Consider the following 20,663-nt stretch of genomic DNA (forward strand, 5'->3'; position numbering starts at 1 on the left):
TCCTCGGCTTTGTGTTGGGGATTTGGTGTGGTTGTCTTCTCGTTTTGTCCCTATGAGGGTCTCTTCTCCTAAGTTTAAGCCTCGGTTCATCGGCCCGTATAAGATATTGGAGATTCTTAACCCTGTTTCCTTCCGTTTGGACCTCCCTGCATCCTTTTCTATTCATAACGTTTTTCATCGGTCATTATTGCGCAGGTATGAGGTACCGGTTGTGCCTTCCGTTGAGCCTCCTGCTCCGGTGTTGGTTGAGGGTGAGTTGGAGTACGTTGTGGAGAAAATCTTAGACTCTCGTGTTTCCAGACGGAGACTCCAGTATCTGGTCAAGTGGAAGGGATACGGCCAGGAGGATAATTCTTGGGTGAATGCATCTGATGTTCATGCCTCTGATCTGGTTCGTGCCTTTCATAGGGCCCATCCTGATCGCCCTGGTGGTTCTGGTGAGGGTTCGGTGCCCCCTCCTTGAGGGGGGGGTACTGTTGTGAATTTGGATTCTGGGCTCCCCCGGTGGCTACTGGTGGAATTGAACTGGTGTCTTCATCTTCTCTGTTCACCTGTTCCCATCAAGATGTGGGAGTCGCTATATAACCTTGCTGCTCTGTTAGTTGCTTGCCGGTCAACAATGTTATCAGAAGCCTCTCTGTGCTTGTTCCTGCTCCTAGACAACTACTAGATAAGTTGGACTCTTGTCCATGTTTGTTTTTGCATTTTTGTTCCAGTTCACAGCTGTAGTTTCGTTACTGTGTCTGGAAAGCTCTTGTGAACAGGAATTGCCACTCTGGTGTTATGAGTTAATGCCAGAGTTTTAAAGTAATTTCTGGATGGAGTTTTGATAGGGTTTTCAGCTGACCATGAAAGTGTTCTTTCTGTCTTCTGCTATGTAGTAAGTGGACCTCAAATTTGCTAAACCTATTTTCATACTACGTTTTGTTATTTCATCTTAATTCACCGCCAATACATGTGGGGGGCCTCTGTCTCCTTTCGGGGTATTTCTCTAGAGGTGAGCTAGGACTAATATTTTCCTCTGCTAGCATTATTTAGTCCTCCGGCTGGTGCTGGGCATCTAGAATCAACGTAGGCATGCTACCCGGCCACTGCTAGTTGTGCGTTAGGTTTAGTTCATGGTCAGCTCAGTTCCCATCTTCCAAGAGCTAGTTCCTATATATGCTGATGCTATGTTCTCTTGCCATTGAGATCATGACAGTACCCCTGGTGGTTGGAGTGTGAAGTGTAGTGTGTGACTGTGATACCTGGTCAGGTGAACTCCTTTAGTGCCATCAGACGTAACATCACTCCCCCTTGTGGAAGAGCGACATTACTGCAACGACCAGGACTCTGGGGCGCTGCATATGTTTCTGTACAACCCTTTGCTGTGGTATATCAACATAAGATACTGAAACTCTTACCATGGTGTGAGCTTTTTCCATGCTTCACTGTGGCCCTCATAGAGTCTTGGGTAGAAGCAACTTAAAGCCTGTTTCACACATCCTGATATTTCCGGTACCAGAAGAAACGGTACCAAAGATATCCATGTCCATGTGTGTAATACTTGTGGCACACGTGTGGCAACCATGTGCTGCATCAGCACCACACAGACCAGCGCCAGGGAAGCAGCGGTACAGTTAGCGCGGTTCCTCGGTGCCGGGTGCTAAAGACCGCTAGCATCATTCTCCCCTGCTCAGCAAGCAGGGGAGAATGATGAGAGTTATATTCAAGTGATAACAGTGAGAGCAGGAGGCGGCTAATGGAACTATTACTCCCATCAGCCTATACCAGCTGCCTCTAATAACATTGGGAGCAGGAGCAGCTGATGGGAGTATTCATCACCAGCCGCCTGCGCTATAAATAAATACAGTGGGTACGGAAAGTATTCAGACCTCTTTAATTTTTTTACTCTTTGTTTCATTGCAGCCATTTGGTAAATTCAAAAAAGTTCATTTTTTTCTCATAAATGTACACTCTGCACCCCATCTTGACTGAAAAAAAGCAGAAATGTAGAATTTTTTGCATATTTATTAAAAAAGAAAAACTGAAGTATCACATGGTTATAAGTATTCAGACCCTTTGCTTAGACACTCATATTTAAGTCACATGCTGTCCATTTCCTTGTGATCCTCCTTGAGATGGTTCTACTCCTTCATTGGAGTCAAGCTGTGTTTAATTAAACTGATAGGACTTGATTTGGAAAGGCACACACCTCTCTATATATGACCTCACAGCTCACAGTGCATGTCAGACCAAATGAAAAGCATGAGGTCAAAGGAACTGGCCAAGGAGCTCAGGGACAGAATTGTGGCAAGGAACAGATCTGGCCAAGGTTACAAAAATGTCTGCAGTACTCAAGGTTCCTAAGAGCACAGTGGCCACAATAATCCTTAAATGGAAGAAGTTTGGGACCACCAGAAGTCTTCCTAGACCTGGCTGTCCAGCCAAACTGCGCAATCGTGGGAGAAGAGCCTTGTCGAGAGAGGTAAAGAAGAACCCCGAGATCACTGTGGCTGAGCTCCAGAGATGCAGTAGGGAGATGGGAGAAAGTTCCATAAGGTCAATTATCACTGCAGCCCTCCACCAGTCGGGTCTTTATGGCAGAGTGGCCCGACGGAAGCCTCTCCTCAGTGCAAGACATATGAAAGCTCACATAGAATTGCTAAAAAACACATGAAGGACTTCCAGACTATGAAAAATAAGATTCTCTGGTTTGATGAGGCGAAGATAGACCTTTTTGGTGATAATAATAGAAAGCAATATGTGTGGAGAAAATCAGGCACTGCTCATCACCTGCCCAATACCCAGGGACAAGACGACTGGTTGCCATTGAAGGAAACATGAATGCGGCCAAGTACAGAGATATCATGGATGAAAACCTCTTCCAGAGTGCTCTGGACCTCAGACTTGGCCAAAGGTTCACCTTCCAACAAGACAATGACCCTAAGCACACAGCTAAAATAGCAAAGGAGTGGCTTCAGAACAACTCTGTGACCATTCTTGACTTGCCCAGCCATAGCCTTGACCTAAACCCAATTGAGCATCTCTGAAGAGACCTGAAAATGGCTGTCCACCAACGTTCACCATCCAACCTGATGGAACTGGAGAGGATCTGCAAGGAAGAATGGCAGAGGTTCCCCAAATCCAGGTGTGAAAAACTTGCTGCATTAATCCCAAGAAGACTCATGGCTCAAAATATTCTATAGTATAGTATAGTATACTCAATACTGAGCAAAGGGTATGAATACTTATGACCATGTGATATTTCATTTTTTCTTTTTTAATAAATTTGCAAAAATGTCTACATTTTTTTTTTTTCAGTAAAGATGGTGTGCAAAGTGTACATTAATGAGAAAAAAATGAACTTTTGAATTTACCAAATGGCTGCAATGAAACAAAGCGTGAAAAATATAAAGGGGAATACTTTCCGTACCCACTGTAGATAAACTGGTGTGGGTTCCCCTGTTTTTTTGCTAAAAAGCCAGACAAAACTGACAGCTGAAGGCTGCAACCCTCAGCTGTCAGCGTTAGCAAGGCTGGTTATCAAGAATAAAGGGGTCCCCATGCTGTTTTTAAAATTATTTAAACACAATTTAAAAAAACGGCGTTGGGTCCCCCCATTTTTGACAACCAGCCAAGCTAAAGCTGACAGCTGGTATTCTCAGGATGGTAAGGGGCCATGGATATTGATCCATCCCAGTCTAAAAATAGCAGTCCGCCGCCCCCAGAAAAGGAGAATCTATTAGATGCGCCAATTCTGGCACTTTTTCCACCTGTAGTGGTGGCAAGTGGGGTTCATATTTGTGGGATTGATTTCAGCTTTGTATTGTCTGATGCCATCCATATAGTATAATGCCCTCTCATAATCCTCCATATATAGTATAATGCATCTCATAGTCCTCCATATTGTAGCATACACCCCCATAGTCCTCCATATACTAAAATGCACCCCATAGTCCTCTATACAATACCCTCCGTAGTCCTCCATCGAGTATAATGCAGCCCTCATAATCCTCTTTATAATACATATAGTTTCATGCACACCCCATAGTCCTCCATGCACTATTATTGCCACCACAATGTCCTCACTGATTTAAAAATATAAATACATACTCACCTCTCCCTATTCCTACACTGCTCCAGTCTCTGCAGTGCGTCTCCACAGCAGCTCTACTGCCCAGCACAGCATGGCGCGATTTGATAGAAATCATTTAATAAGTGTTAGGCACATCACTGCTAGGGTTGAGCGAAACGGATCGTTCATTTTCATAAGTCGCCGACTTTTGGTAAAGTCGGCGTCTCATGAAACCCGACCCGATCCCTGTGTGGGGTCGGCCATGCGGTACGCGATCTTGGCGCCAAAGTTGCGTTTCGTATGACGCGTTTAGCGCCATTTTTACAGCCAATGAGAGAGAGAGAGAGAGAAAAAAAAAAAAAATCCACATTGACGTGCATAGGGTTTCGTGTTCTGGCCGATCCTCGACTTTGCGCAGTAATCGGCCGATTTCGCCCGACTCGACTTTTCCAACAGTCGGGTTTCGTGAAACATGACTCGACCCTAAAAAAGTCAAGGTCGCTCAACCCTAATCACTGCCACTGACAAATATGTCTCATCCTGCACAAGTATATGGTCTCAAACCATAAGAAAAACAATGTGTGGCTCTTGGAATACAATAATAAAAAAGCAAAAAAACAAAAAACATTTACCGTAGTTCTAAATATTCTATCAAGGCCTTTATCACATAATATTTACTGTTTTTTGACAAATTATTTGAAAAATAAAATAAAAAAAAAATCAGTTATAGAGAATAAAACGCAACTAACAAAATAAAGTGTAGCTATGCTTTTATCTAGAACTACTCACCAATGCATTTGGGAGGTTGTGGCCATTTACCCTTTTTGCATGTAATTTCCTGTGGTCCTTGTATTTCATATCCATCAGTGCACTTGTACTGAAGAGCATCACCACTGTGGTAATGCTCTAGACTCAGAATAGCATTCCCATGTTCTATTTCTGGGGGTTTATCACATTTTATTTTTTCTTTAAGTTCTGTTAAAAGCAAATGAGAAAAACAAATGATATAGCGCTACATCTATCAAACCTGTATTTACGGTATCTCCTTCACACTGAGCCAATTTCAGTTTTTCATTTTTGGTTTTTTTTTCCTCCACTTCCTCTAAGAGCCATAACTTGCTATTTTTTTCATCTACATAACCATCAGAGGGCTTCACTATCTGTTAACCCCTTTGTGACTGAGACAATTTTGACCTTAATGCCCAATTTATTTGCTATGACTTGTGTTTATTTATGAAAAAATATGGAAATTTGGCAAAAATTTTGACAATTTTGCAATTTTCAAACTTTTTTGAATTTTTGTGCCCTTAAACCAGAGAGTCATGTCACACAAAATAGTTAATGAAAAACATTTTCCACATGTCTGCTTTACATCAGTTCAATTTTGGAAACATATTTTTTTTGGTAGGAAGTTTTAAGGGCTAAAAGTTGACCAGCGATTTCTCATCTAACAAAATCTACAAAACCATTTTTTAGGGACCACTTTGAGGGGCCTATATGAAAGAAAATACCCAAAAGTTACACCATTATAAAATCTGCACCTCTCAAGGTGTTCAAAACCACTCTCAAGAAGTTTATTAACCCTTTAGTTGCTTCACGAGAACTGAAGCAATGTGGAAGTAAAAAATTAACATTTAACTTTTTTTCACAAAAAAATTATTTTAGACCCAAACTATTTTATTTTTACAAGAGTAACAAGAGAAAATGGACCACACAACTTGTGCAATTTCTCTTGAGTACTCCGATACCCCATATGTAGTAAAATTTTGGGTGCACGGCAGGGCTAGGAAGGGAGGAGCAAAGTTTGATTTTTTTAAATCAAAATTAGCTGGAATCGAGAGCGGATGCCATGTCACATTTGGAGAGCCTCTGATGTGCCTAAACAGTGGAAACTCATCACAAATTACCCCATTTTGGAAACCACATTCCTCAAGGATTTTATCCAGGGGTATACGGCGCATTTTAAATCCACAGGTATGACACAGAATTTTATAACATTAGGTTGTTATATTGAATATGTCGTCATTAGTGTTGAGAGCAAGTGCTCGCTACTCCAGTTTGCATCAGTTGCTAGGGTATGTACCAAATATCACGGATGCTCGAGTGACACGTTTTGCAGCAGTTAGACACCGCAAGAAAACATGCGGGGATCACGATACTCCATGCATACCTGAACACCCGATGCAAACTCGAGTAGCTCAACACTAGCCGTCATATTGTGATCATTTTTTTTATTTTGAAAAAAAAATAAAAATCTAACTGTGTTTTTTATGCATTTTATTTTTTTCCTTGCGGAATTGGCCTAAAAATGCTAGGGAATCCTTATGCCAGCAAAGTCAATGAGAATCCTGAAGTGCTGTGCACATGATCAGTATTTTTTCTTTCAGGATTTGCTGTGAGTTCAAATCTGCAGCATGCCAATTCTTTGTGCGTTTTTGCCTGCGTTTTTGACCCATTGAGTGCACAGGAAAAAAACGCATACAAAAACACTTGCAAAAACGCACCAAAAATGCAGCGGATTTTTCCGCAGCGTTTTTGTTGCCATGAGATGCAGAAACCTTGCTGAAATTTCTGCAAGCAAATACTCAACGTGCGCACATAATCTAACACAAGCCTAACCCTGGCGCAATCCTAACACAACCCTAAGCCCAATCCTAACACAACCCTAACCCCAACCCTAACTCCATAGAATGGAAAAAATATAATTTTTTTTATTTTTTTTCTTATCTAACTAAGGGGGCTACAAAGGGGGATTTGATTTAATTTTTTTAAAATTTTGATTACGGCCATAGAGTGGTGGGTTCGGATGACCCCATTTCTCTCTTCTCCTCTTTGCTAGATCATATCAGAGGAGAGAGAAATGAATTGTAAATCAGACTTTATTTGTTATCCCCGTTATTAGGTGAATAATGGCAATCATGTGACAGTGGACTATAAAAAAACGGCCTTGATCATGTTCTCCAGACCCTGGAGATCGTTAAGGGGTTAAAACTGACCTGGCAATATGATTTTTACAGGTAATGTTTTCAGTTTTCGGCATCTGTGTCTGGGTGAGGGCTTATTTTTTGTGCCTTGAACTGATGTTTTTCTGATACCATTTTGTGTCACACTCCTGTGACTGGGCTGTGGGCAAAGTTTCACCGCACCTCACAGCCCAGTATCCAGTGCGCCCTTGCGGCCAATGAAAGCAAAGGATAGAGAGAAAGCGCGCTCTGGATACTAGGCTGTGACGTGCGGTGAAGCGCCGCCCACAGCCCAGTCAATCAGGGGGTGCGTACGACTGGGTCATACGTGGGTGAATCCAGGAAATCAGGAAGTTGATGTGACATCAGCGGATGTCAGCGGCGGCTGCAGCCAGAGCCACATGATGCAGACATAGCGAGCAGTGAGAGCACCGCACACAGGCACATAGGTAGCAGAAGGTATTTAGAAAAATACTTAGTTAAAAGGTGTAAATCGATGGGGGCATTATATAATGTAGTGGACCACCTCTTTAATCCAGCAGGAGGCAGTCTTTCTGGCCTGGAGGTTTGTGTAATGTAGGGGTCGTCAGGAGGCATGATGACATCACTGTATCTACTGCGAGACAGGATAGAAAAGTCAGAGGCTGCGGGGACAGAGAGCCTAGATATAATGAGTAAAATGTTTTGATATTTTTTGCTTTTGGGAGGGGCTTTAGTGGATTATCATACTGCATGGAGGATGTCAGGAAACATGTTAAATTGGCAGTTCATTTTCCCACGCTCCAGAGTTCAGCGCAGTTCAGGCTGTGAGGGAGCGCAGCTTCAGTGACATCACCGCTCACTGAAGCTCCGCTCTCAGCAGCTCATTCACCATTGGTTTTCATCATGGTTCATGGTTGAAAACTGTATTTCCCCCATATATGGATTAATGCGTGGGACCCAAATATGGACAGGTATGGGTATATTGTTGGTTTATTATTTTACTTTATTACAGGAGATCAATGGTGTTGTGGAATTAGGTGTGGAGGTAAGTATGGTTTAATTTAGAACATTAAAGGAGTCTCTGTCTTTATTTAAGTTAAAGGATTTTTTACTGGGTGTCTGTGTTTTCTTAACAACTTGACTATGGGGTTAGTAATGGGGGGCGTCTTATTGACTCCTCTCTATTACTAACCTCGTGGCTTGATACCACAAAGGTGACATCAACCCCCACAACTATCACTCTTAGAGATGTGCCTTTTCTGGGGCGGCTGAGTGCTGATGTTTCTAGCCGGGGGGGCAATATCCATGGCCCCTTCCTAGGCTATTAATATCAGCCTGCAGCTGTCTGCATAGCCTTTGCTGATTATTAATTCTAGGGGGACCACACACCATTTTTAGGGGGCTACCCTATTCTAATAACCAGTAAAGGCTAAGTATATAGTTGCCATTCTTCCTTGGCAAACAGCTCGAGCTCAGTGAGGTTTGATGGAGATCATTTGTGAACAGCAGTTTTCAGCTCTTTCCACATATTCTCGATTGGATTGAGGTCTGGACTTTGACTTGGCCATTCTAACACCTGGATGCGTTTATTTGTGAACTATTCCATTGTAGATTTTGCTTTATGTTTTGGATCATTGTCTTGTTGGAAGACAAATCTCCATGCCAGTCTCAGGTCTTTTGCAGACTCCAACAGGTTTTCTTCACGAATGGTCCTGTATTTGGTTCTATCCATCTTCTCATCAATTTTAACCATCTTCCCTGTCCCTGCTGAAGAAAAGCAGGCCCAAACCATGATGCTGCCACCACCATGTTTGACAGTGGGGATGGTGTGTTCAGGGTGATGAGCCGTGTTGCCTTTACGCCAAACATATCGTTTGGCATTGTTGCCAAAAAGTTCGATTTTGGTTTCATCTGACCAGAGCACCTTCTTCCACATGTTTGGTGTGTCTCCCAGGTGGCTTGTTGCAAACTTTAAACAATACTTTTTAAGGATATCTTTGAGAAATGGCTTTCTTCTTGCCACTCTTCCATAAAGGCCAGATTTGTGCAGTGTACGACTGATTGTTGTCCTATGGACACACTGTCCCACCTCAGCTGTAGATCTCTGCAGTTCATCCAGAGTGATCATGGGCCTCTTGGCTGCATCTCTGATCAGTCTTCTCTTTGTTTGAGATGAAAGTTTAGAGGGACAGCCGGCTCTTGGTAGATTTTATAGTGGTATGATACTCCCTCCATTTCAATATGATCGCTTGCACAGTGTTCCTTGGGATGTTTAAAGTTTTGGAAATCATTTTGTATCCAAATCCGGTTTTAAACGTTCCTTGGTCTTCATGATGCTCTCTGTGCTTCAAACAGAACCCTGAGACTATCACAGAGCAGGTGCATTTGTACGGAGACTTGATTAAACACAGGTGGAACATATTTATCATCATTAGGCATTTAAGATAATATTGGATCATTCAGAGATCCACAATGAACTTCTGGAGTGAGTTTGCTGCACTGAAAGTAAAGGGGCCGAATAATATTGCACGCCCCACTTTTCAGTTTTTGAATTTCCACAAAAATAAATTTCATTCAACTTCACAACTGTGTTCCACTTGTTGCTGACTCTTCACCAAAGATTTACATTTAGTATCTTTATGTTTGAAGCATCATATGTGGGAAAAGATTGAAAAGTACATACATCTATTCTATTTGTATATTTCTATTCTATCTATTCTATTCTAACCTGTCACTCTGTGATTATACTGTATGCGGCAGATCATTTGCCGGCTTTTAATCTATCTATCTATCTATCTATCTATCTATCTATCTATCTATCTATCTATCTATCTATCTATCTATCTAGCTATCTATCTAGCTATCTATCTATCTAGCTATCTATCTATCTATCTATCTATCTATCTATATATCTATCTATCTATCTATCTATCTATCTATCATCTATCTATCTATCTATTATATATATATATATAGATATGATATTTCGTTTTAAAACGATGTGTAAATGACAAAGAACTGCTGTATGTAAAAGCTCATTTTAAAAGAGCATTGCATACGGATTGGATACGGATTGCATATGGATACATAGATGTATCGTCGCATTGCAAACACATTGCACACGGATGACCATACAGAGAACACTCGTGTGACTCTCGGCCGAGAGAATCGGACTGATTTTTAATACGTTAAGTGTGACGCCGGCCTAATACAGAGGCACTGGGGGTGATTTTTATAAGGAGCCACTATCATAAAGAGGCATGTTGGGGGATCATTACCATTATGGAGGAAAAAATTGGAGGAACACATGAGGCATTACACAGGTTTACAAAAAAAAAATTAGGTACTAAAGTTTTTTAGGATTTAGGGTATTTTGAGGGTGCAAAATTTAAAAATCTGATTACTTTTGCTGAATTGGTTCTAGTTTTTGAGATAATTCATCCATGTGAATAATACTTTGTCCCAATACAACTTGTGTACGATAACAAATTAAATATCTTTTTGTCTTTCGACTCTTTAACTGTGTACGGCATAATGTGTTACCAATGGTTTTCTTGGTAACTGTGGTCCCAACTGCCTTGAGATCATTAACAAGTTCCCCCATGTAGTTTTAGGCAGATCTCTCAACTTCCTCATGATCAAGGATACCCCTCGAGGTGAGATTTTGCATGGTGCCCCAAATCGATGTCGATTTACAGTCATTTTGTATTTCTTCTATTTTCTTACTATTGCACCAACAGTTGTCTCTTTCTCACCCAGCATCTTACTTATGTAGCCCATTCCAGCTTTGTGCAGGTCTATAATTTTGTCCCTGACATCCTTATAAAGATCTTTGGTCTTGCCCATGTTGTAGAGGTTAGAGTCTGACTGATTAATTGAGTCTGTGGACACGTGTCTTTTATAAAGGTGACTATGTAAGATAGCTGTTTTTAATGCAGGTAACGAGTTGATTAGGAGCATGTAACTGGTCTGTAGGAGCCAGAACTCATAATGGTTGGTAGGGGATCACATACTTATTTCTCACTTATTTTATTTCTAAATGCAAATAAATTTATATAATTTACTAGCTATTGAACCCGTTCTACGCCCGGGTGGCGAGCATTTATATTGGTATATGGTCTCCATCCTGGTATGTGCTGCTCCCATCTTGCTCTCCCATCCTGTCATGTGCTGCTCCATCCTGCGCCCCCATCCTGTCATGTGCTGCTCCACCGTGTCATGTGCTGCTCCATCTTGCATCCCCATCCTGTCATGTGGTGCTCCACCGTGTCATGTGCTGCTCCATCCTGTGCCCCCATCCTGTCATGTGCTGCTCCACCGTGTCACGTGCTGCTCCATCCTGCATCCCCATCCTGTCATGTGCTCCCATCCTGCGCCCCCATCCTATCACGTGCTGCTCCATCCTGCGCCCCCATCAGTGCGGGCGGCTGCGCGGAGTGCGGGCGGCTGTGCGGAGTGCGGGCGGCTGTGCTGAGTGCGGGCGGCTGTGCTGAGTGCGGGCGGCTGTGCTGAGTGCGGGCGGCTGTGCTGAGTGCGGGCGGCTGTGGACGGCTGTGCTCGGTGCAGTGCCTGTGCTGGCTGCGGCGGCTGTGCGTGGCTGTGGGCGGCTGTGCGTGGCTGTGGGTGGCGGCTGTGGGCGGCTGTGCTGGGTGCGGCGGCTGTGCTGGGTGCGGCGGCTGTGCTGTGTGCGGCGGCTGTGCGTGGCTGTGCTGGGTGCGGTGGCTGTGGTGGGTGCGGCGGCTGTGGGTGGCTGTGCTGGGTGCGGTGGCTGTGCTGGGTGCAGCGGCTGTGCGTGGCTGTGCTGGGTGCGGTGGCTGTGGTGGGTGCGGCGGCTGTGGGTGGCTGTGCGTGGCTGTGCTGGGTGCGGTGGCTGTGGACGGCTGTGCTGGGTGCGGTGGCTGTGCTGGTTGCAGCGGCTGTGCGTGGCTGTGCTGGGTGCGGCGGCTGTGCTGGGTGCGGCGGCTGTGCTGGGTGCGGCGGCTGTGCTGGGTGCGGCGGCTGTGCTGAGTGCGGTGGCTGTGCTGGATGCGGCGGCTGTGCTGGGTGCGGCGGCTGTGCGTGGCTGTGGGCGGCTGTGCGTGGCTGTGCTGGGTGCGGCGGCTCTGGACGGCTGTGCTGAGTGCGGCGGCTGTGCTGGGTGCGGCAGCTGTGCGTGGCTGTGGGTGGCTGTGCGTGGCTGTGGGCGGCTGTGCGTGGCTGTGCTGGGTGCGGCGGCTGTGCTGGGTGCGGCGGCTGTGCTGGGCGCTGCGGCTGTGCGTGGCTGTAGGCGGCTGTGCGTGGCTGTAGGCGGCTGTGCGTGGCTGTGCTGGGTGAGGCGGCTGTGCGTGGCTGTGCTGGGTGCGGTGGCTGTGGTGGGTGCGGTGGCTGTGCGTGGCTGTGCTGGGTGCGGCGGCTGTGCTGGGTGCTGCGGCTGTGCGTGGCTGTAGGCGGCTGTGGGCGGCTGTGCGTGGCTGTGCTGGGTGCGGCGGCTGTGCGTGGCTGTGCTGGGTGCGGTGGCTGTGGTGGGTGCGGTGGCTGTGGGTGGCTGTGCGTGGCTGTGGGTGCCTGTGCGTGGCTGTGGGCGGCTTTGCGTGGCTGTGGGCAGCTTTGCGTGGCTGTGGGCGGCTGTGCGTGGCTGTGCTGGGTGCAGCGGCTGTGCGTGGCTGTAGGCGGCTGTGCTGGGTGCGGCGGCTGTGCGTGGCTGTGCTGGGTGCGGTGGCTGTGGTGGGTGCGGCGGCTGTGGGTGGCTGTGCTGGGTGCGGCGGCTGTGCTGGGTGCGGCGGCTGTGCGTGGCTGTAGGCGGCTGTGCGTGGCTGTGGGCGGCTGTGCTGGGTGCGGCGGCTGTGCTCGGTGCGGCGGCTGTGCTGGGTGCGGCGGCTGTGCTGGGTGCGGCGGCTGTGGGTGGCCGTGCGTGGCTGTGCTGGGTGCGGCGGCTGTGCGTGGCTGTGGGCGGCTGTGCGTGGGTGCGGCGGCTGTGCTGGGTGTGGCGGCTGTGCGTGGCTGTAGGCGGCTGTGCGTGGCTGTGGGCGGCTGTGCTGGGTGCGGCGGCTGTGCTGGGTGCGGCGGCTGTGGTGGGTGCGGCGGCTGTGGGTGGCTGTGCTGGGTGCGGTGGCTGTGCGTGGCTGTAGGCGGCTGTGCGTGGCTGTGGGCGGCTGTGCGTGGCTGTGGTGGGTGCGGCGGCTGTGCTCGGTGCGGCGGCTGTGCGTGGCTGTGCTGGGTGCGGTGGCTGTGGTGGGTGCGGCGGCTGTGGACGTAAGTGGCGTAAGTAACAAATAGCTGTGGCATGAAGTGCCACAGCCTCATGGCACAGCAATTTGTTACTTGCGGTACCTTATTCATTTCCGGCGCCATTTTCTGTGTCCTCTTGGTGCCGGAATCGGCGCCTGCACAGTCCGCGCTTTCCGGCGCCATTTTCTTGAAGACACACTGCAATGTGTCTTCAAGAAAATGGCGCCGGAAAGCGCGGACTGCGCAGGCGCTGATTCCGGGAGCAGGGGGATATTCATGGCCCGGAATGGCGTCGGTGGAACGGGACAGGTAAGTATACTCACCCTCCGCCTCCTGGCTCGTCCCTGTTTCTCCGTTAAAGATCGCGGTGTGCGTTCAGCGCTTACGCATACCGCGATCTCCTGGGAGCGTCGCTCTGTGGGGTCCAGACTGCGCCGGCGCTTGCGCTTGCGCAGTCTATAAAGGCTTCGGACAGAGTGACGCTCCCAGCGTTATATTATAGATACAATGTAACTTTCTGGATTTTATTTTTGATATTCTATCTCTCAATAGTAAAATTAACCTACTCTTAAAATTATAGACTGTTCATGTTTTTGGTAAAAATTAAATTTTTTTTTTCTTCCCTGCTCAACGGTATAACATTCTGTGAGGCACATGTGGTGTTAATATGATCACTGCACCCCTATATGAATTAGTTGAGGAGTGTAGTCTGTAAAATGAGTTCACATATAGGGGGTTTCGGTTGTTCTGTCACACCGGGTGCTCTGGCATGTGACATGGAACCCTCAGGGTATGTGCACACGTCCGGATTTCTTGCAGAAATTTCCTGAAGAAAAACGGAAATTTTCTGCAAAAAATCCGCATTTTTTTTTTGTGTTTTTATTCCAGTTTTTTCGTGTTTTTTTTAGCATTCTGCAAGCGTAATTAGCTTGCAGAATGCTAAAGTTTTCCAAGCGATCTGTAGCATCGCTTGGAAAACTGACTAACAAGTTGGTCACACTTGTCAAACATACTGTTTGACAAGTGTGACCAACTTTTTACTATAGATGCTGCTTATGCAGCACCTATAGTAAAAGATAGAATGTTTAAAAATAATAAAAATAATAAAAAAATGGTTATACTCACCCTCTGCAGACAGCCAATCTCCTCAGCGGCGTCCGTTCCTATAGATGCCGGTGTGGTTCAGGACCTTCGATGACATCGCGGCTTGTGATTGGTCGCGTGAGTCACATGAGCGGTCACGCGACCAATCACAAGACAGCGACGTCATCACAGGTCCTGAACCACACCATCTATAGGAACGGAAGAGAGAGCATGCACCGGAGAGGCGGGAAGACTCCGGGGCCATCAGAGGGTGAGTATATCACTATTTTTTATTTTAATTCTTTTTTTTACCAATTTTATGGTGCCCAGTCCGTGGAGGAGAGTCTCCTCTCCTCCACCCTGGGTACCAACCGCACATAATCTGCTTACTTCCCGCATGGTGGGCATAGCCCCGTGCGGGAAGTAAGCAGATCAATGCACTCCTAGGTGTGCGGAATCCCTGCAATTCCGCATTTTTAATGAACATGTTGCTTTTTTTTCCGCGATGCGATTTTTTCGCGGAAAAAAATGCAACATTTGCACAAAAAATGCGGAATACCCTGTAAATAATAGGAGGCATATGTAAGCGTTATTTTCGCGTTTTTATCACGTTTTTATAGCGAAAAAACGCGAAAAAAACGCGAAAAATCCTGAACGTGTGCACATGGCCTCAAACCATTCCAGCAAAATCTGAACTCTAATATGGCGCCTCCTCCCTTCTGAGATTTGCACTGTGCCTCAAAAGTAGTATTCCCCCCACATATGGGCTATCGGCGTACTCAGGTGAAATTGCACTACAAACTTTAGGGTGCCATTTATTGTGGTACCTTTATGAAAATGCAAAATTTAGGGCCAAAATAACATTTTTTTATTTAATTTTTTTATTTTCACAGCTCAACATTATAAACTTCTGTGAAGCACCTGGGGGTTCAAAGGTGCTCACCAGAAATCTAAATACATTTCTTGAGGGGTCTAGTTTCCAAAATGGGGTTACTTGTGGGGGGGTTTCCATTGTTTAGGCACATCAGGGGCTCTCCAAAAGGGACATGACGTCCGCTAATGAATCCAGGAAATTTTACATTCAAAAAAGTGAAATGATGCTCCTTCCTTTCCGAGCCCTGCCATAATTAATCATCTCCGTCACTGCTGCTTGAACAATTTACAGATGACCAAATTCACTTACCTACACAACTAGGTGGAGTAATCCAGTGTCCATTCTCACAATGGATTTGCTCAGAGCCAATTAACAGAAAGTTATCATCACAATCATAAAATGCCTTGTCTCCAGTGCGATGTAAATTGGGGTTACTGAGCAGAATACTGTGGGCAGGTCTCGGTGGCGGAGGACATTTATGCTTTATTCCTGTAATAAGTGAAATTTCCTTATTAATTATCAAGCTAATGTTTTGAAGATAATATGTTAAAGGGGTATTCTAGAGTTTCTAAATTACTTTGATTAGTTAGACATGAAAATGTGCAAGTTTGGTGTTAACTTCGTTATTCTATCTGTTGTCATTCTTGTGTAATGACAGCTTTTAACTTTATAGTGTACAGCTGGTTTCCATGGAGCTTTACCACCACAATCTGTCAGAGGGAGTGCAGTGCTACATTTCAGAAGAGCGTTTAACTCCTAGCATCTTAGTCAGCTCTCTCCAGCCAATTGACTGCTATACAACAGTTACCTGCTCACCTCTCTCCCCCTCCCTGTCAACGTCTGAAGAGATGCTGTTATAAATCTTGCAAAATCAACAGCCAAGCAGCTTTCACAGGTTGCAATCCCCATAGTCCTCCATATAGTATAATGCACCCCCCATAGTCCTCCATATAGTATGCTGCACTCCCCATAGTCATCCATATAGTATACAGCACTACTCACAGTATATAGTATAATTTACTCATAGTCCACCAAATAGTAAAATGTACTACCCATAGTTCTTCAAACAGTATAATGCACTCCCCATTGTCCTCCATACAGTATAATGCACTCCCATAGTCCTCCAATCAGTATAATTCATTCCCCATAGTCCTTCATACAGTGTACTGCACTCCCATAGTCCTTCATACAGTATGATGCACTTCCCATAGTCCTCCATATAGTATAATGCACTTCCCATAGTCCTCCATACAGTATAAAGCACTTCCCATAGTCCTGCATACACTCCCCATAGTCCTCCATATAGTTTAATGCATTCCCCATAGTCCACTATATAGTATAATGCACCCCATAATCCTCCATGCAGTTTAAAGCACTCCCATAGTCCTTCATATAGTATACCGCACTCCTTATAGTCCTCCATGTAGTATACTGCACTCCCCACAGTCCTCAATATAGTATAATGCTCTCCCCATAGTCATACACACAGTATAAAGCACCCCCCATAGTCCTTCTTATAGTACCCTGCACTTCCCATAGTCCTCTTTATAGTATACTGCACTCTCCATAGTCCTCCATTTAGTAAAATGTATTCCTCACTGTCCGACAACTAGTATAATGCACTTCCCATAGTCCTCAATACAGTATAATGCACTCCCCATAGTCCTCCATAGAGAATAATGCACTCCCCATAGTCTTGCATACAGTATAATGCAATCCCCATATTTCTCCATACAGACTGCACTCCCCATAGTGCTCCTTACAGTATAATGTACTCCCCATAGTCCTCCATACAGTATAATGCACTCCCTATAGTCCTCCATACAATATAATATACTCCCCATAGTCCTCCATACAGTATAATGCACCTCATAGTCCTCCATACAGTATAATGCACCCTACAGTCCTCCACACAGTATAATGCACTCCCCATAATCATTCATATAGTATAATGCACTCCCAACAGTCCTTCATACAGTATAGTGCACTCCTCATAGTCCTCCATACAGTATAACACACGCCCCATAGTCCTCCATACAGTATTCTGCACTCTCCATAAACCCCCATACAGTACATTGCACCCCACTGTCCATATAGTATAATGCAGTCTCCATATAGTATAGGGCACTCCCCATAGTCCTCCATACAGTATTCTGGCCCCCACAATTAAATTTTCTCACTGATTTTAAAAACAAAAATACAATACTCACTTCTCCTACTTGTTCCCCCACTGCTCCAGTCTCTGCAGCGAGCGTTCTTTTGAAGCACCACACATCTCAGAGTAACTGGCGCCATGTAGTGACATCATCACGCACGCTGCACTGAGATGTCAGACGGCGAAGAAACATAACGCTCCCTCTCTCATCATTGCTTTCAACCAGGATGCCAATACATTTGAACTTTCAATGATGGGTAGGGGGGCCCGATGCCGTCACCGCCCTCCAGCTTCCAGGCCTCATAGCGGCCACGTGGCTTGCAGCTGTGCAGGCATATTGTCTTCCTGCTCTGTCGTAGAGTTTAACTGCACACGCCAAGACAGTCAAAAGAGGTATAGGTCAGGATGAGCCCCTCAGAGCCTGGGGCAACTGCACCCTCTGCCCCACGGAAGCTATGCTACTATAAGAAACCATTACTTTTTCACTTCAAAACAGTTAACCTGTTCCTGCTCCTTATATAAAGGGAAATTTTTGGGATGACTTCTATAAAACGCTTCTTCAACTAACAATAAACATTTTTTTTGCACCATCTCATGTAAAAGAAAGCATGGCTGCCTCCGTTTGCAGTGTCTGGGTGTAAACCAGCAAAGCAGGTGTCTGCCCTTGGAAAGGTATAATATTTGGAGAATTTTTACAATTTAAGCCTAAAAAGTCTGAGTAGAATGATTACTATCCGTTTCCACCTAGTCATAGAGGTTAGGGTCACTATGACATAATAAGGCTGTGTTTTAATTAAAATGTGAAATTATCAGTATCTACTGGTGCTTGTAATTATGGTAGTCCTCAATGGGTCCAATTATTTAGTAATGATTTTGATATATTTTTTCTGTGGTATGTTTAGGGAATTTTTTCCTGCCATAATTTCACATTATACAGTAATAAAAAAAAAACAGACCTACACAAGGGTCATGTATTATGCCAAAGCAATCATTATAGTGCACATTGAAAACTGCTATATGTGGGATCAACAATAAATATAAGTACTCAACATCATAGGGAAAATCAAATGACTACTTTTTTTTTTCCCAACCATATCCCTTGAAATGCGTGTCTGGGTGAGTGGACACTGCAACTGTCATCTCCCTTGATCCCGTATGCTAATGTCACAGGTAATAATTGGTTTTGTGCTTTGGCCTTCTTATCTGCTATCAGTCCAACTTTCACTGTTTACTTCTTTCCCTATCCGTGGACAATAGGTATCAGATATTATATGCATAGTGGGTACGGAAAGTATTCAGACCCCTTTAAATTTTCCACTCTTTGTTTCATTGCAGCCATTTGGTAAATTCTAAAAAGTTAATTTGTTTTCTCATTAATGTACACTCTGCACCCAATCTTGACTGAAAAAATGAAATTTTGGCAAATTTATTAAAAAAGAAAAACTGAAATATCACATGGTCATAAGTATTCAGACCCTTTGTTTAGTATTGAGTTGAAGCACCCTTTTGAGCTAGTACAGCCATGAGTCTTCTTGGGAATGATGCAACAAGTTTTTGACACCTGGATTTGGGGATACTCTGCCATTCTTCCTTGTAGATCCTCTCCAGTTCCGTCAGGTTGGATGGTGAACGTTGGTGGACAGCCATTTTCAGGTCTCTTCAGAGATGCTCAATAGAGTTTAGGTCAGGGCTCCGGCTGGGCCAGTCAAGAATGGTCACAGAGTTGTTCTGAAGCCACTCCTTTGTTATTTTAGCTATGTGCTTAGGGTCATTGTCTTGTTGGAAGGTGAACCTTAGGCCTAGTCTGAGGTCCAGAGCACTCTGGAGGAGGTTTTCATCCAGGATATCTTGGCAGCATTCATGTTTCCTTTAATGGCAACCAGTTGTCCTGTCCCTGCAGCTGAAAAACACCTCCATAGTATGATGTTACCACCACCATGTTTCACTGTTGGGATTGTATTGGGCAGGTGATGAGCACTGCCTGGTTTTCTCCACACATATTGCTTAGAATTAACACCAAAAAGGTCTATCTTCATCTTATAAGACCAGAGAATCTTATTTCTCATAATCTGGGAGTCCTTCATGTGTTTTTTTTATTAAACTCTATGCGGGCTTGTCATGAACCGGGAGTGTTTGGTTGCCCCCAGTTCTTCATCATTATTTATATCCCACTTCCGGTTTGGAACTTGCAGCTCTCTGGCGCCCCCCTTACCCTTAGGTCAGTCAGGGAACTGCACCTAGGATAATTAGTTGCCAGGAAGGCTGCCTTGCTATGTACTGGCTATTGGGCACGCTGCAGTGAGGGCGATATAACTACTCCCGCTAAGGCGGGAAATACGTTTTAGAGCAAGGAAAACAAAACTAGTAAATATTATATATTTTATTCCAAAAAAGATTAGGCAGTGTTTACAAAAGTATATAAAAAGATGTTAAAAAAATTAGACAAATACAATATGTACACAACGATTACAAAATAAAAGGGATTAAAGATGAAAAGAACTTAAGAGTTCTCTCAGACAATGATAAGCCATGTGGTGGTGTGGGGGAGGGGCGCTTTCCCCAAGGGACACTGGTACATCAAGCACAGCCTCTGGTAGCTGACACCCCGGGCAGAAGACCACTCCTAAAATGAGGTTCCATATCTTATACCCTCTGATTCATGACCTTACTGAGTGGGCGGAGCTGTGGGTGCACTCCCTTTTGCAAAGAGACACAGAACTTTATTAAAAACTCATAACCATCATACCTTGAGTTGGAAACCTCGTAGAGTGATGATGAAAGTATTACATGTCTTCTCACGAGGTTAGCTTACATTTAAGTCTAAACATGGGGTAGCTGTGTGACTCAGTTAAGTAGGAATCCATTTCTTGGATTCTGCTGAAGATGGAGTCTAGAAAACTAAAGGGTGGGTAGCTCTATCGAAGCAAATGCCAAAAATGTAAGTTTCATACCTTTATAAATAATCGGTGCCAAGATGTTTATGGTTTCAAGGACAAAGAAACGTGTTTCCAGCAGTCTGGATTTAACTGGTCACACTGGGGGTCTCAGGTTACACAGCTGCATAGCAGGAGACAGGGAGAAGTGTATTCACACACACACATTCCTGAGGGAGGGGGAAGAGAGTGAGGAGAATTACATAAGTAGACCGAGGGGGCTGTACCGGGGATGCAGCTTCAGTGTGTATACTTTACACAGACCTAATGGGGGGTAGAGAGAGACAGAATTACATGCAGGGAAAAGCGCTTTGGGCCTGTACCAGGAAATGCAGCAGAAAGTTCCAGAAGTGTAATTGGGACAATCGAACATTGTTCATATTTCCTGACATGGCTTTCATATGTCTTG

The 20,663-nt window shown here is 44.9% G+C and overlaps 1 protein-coding gene across 1 annotated transcript in view; it reads right to left on the bottom strand.

Moving 5' to 3' along the window:
• LOC143788516 (coagulation factor XIII B chain-like) overlaps positions 1 to 20,663 on the bottom strand; it is a 149,681-nt gene that overhangs the window by 60,322 nt on the left and 68,696 nt on the right. The window contains exons 6-7 of the mRNA XM_077278227.1: positions 15,476 to 15,655; positions 4,847 to 5,032 (exon numbers count right to left, since the gene is read on the bottom strand). Of these exons, the coding sequence (XP_077134342.1) occupies positions 4,847 to 5,032; positions 15,476 to 15,655 (366 nt within the window). The remainder of the gene's footprint in view (positions 1 to 4,846; positions 5,033 to 15,475; positions 15,656 to 20,663) is intronic.

The sequence above is a fragment of the Ranitomeya variabilis genome, chromosome 8, assembly GCF_051348905.1.
Source record: "Ranitomeya variabilis isolate aRanVar5 chromosome 8, aRanVar5.hap1, whole genome shotgun sequence".
In the NCBI taxonomy this organism is placed as follows: Eukaryota; Metazoa; Chordata; class Amphibia; order Anura; family Dendrobatidae; genus Ranitomeya; species Ranitomeya variabilis.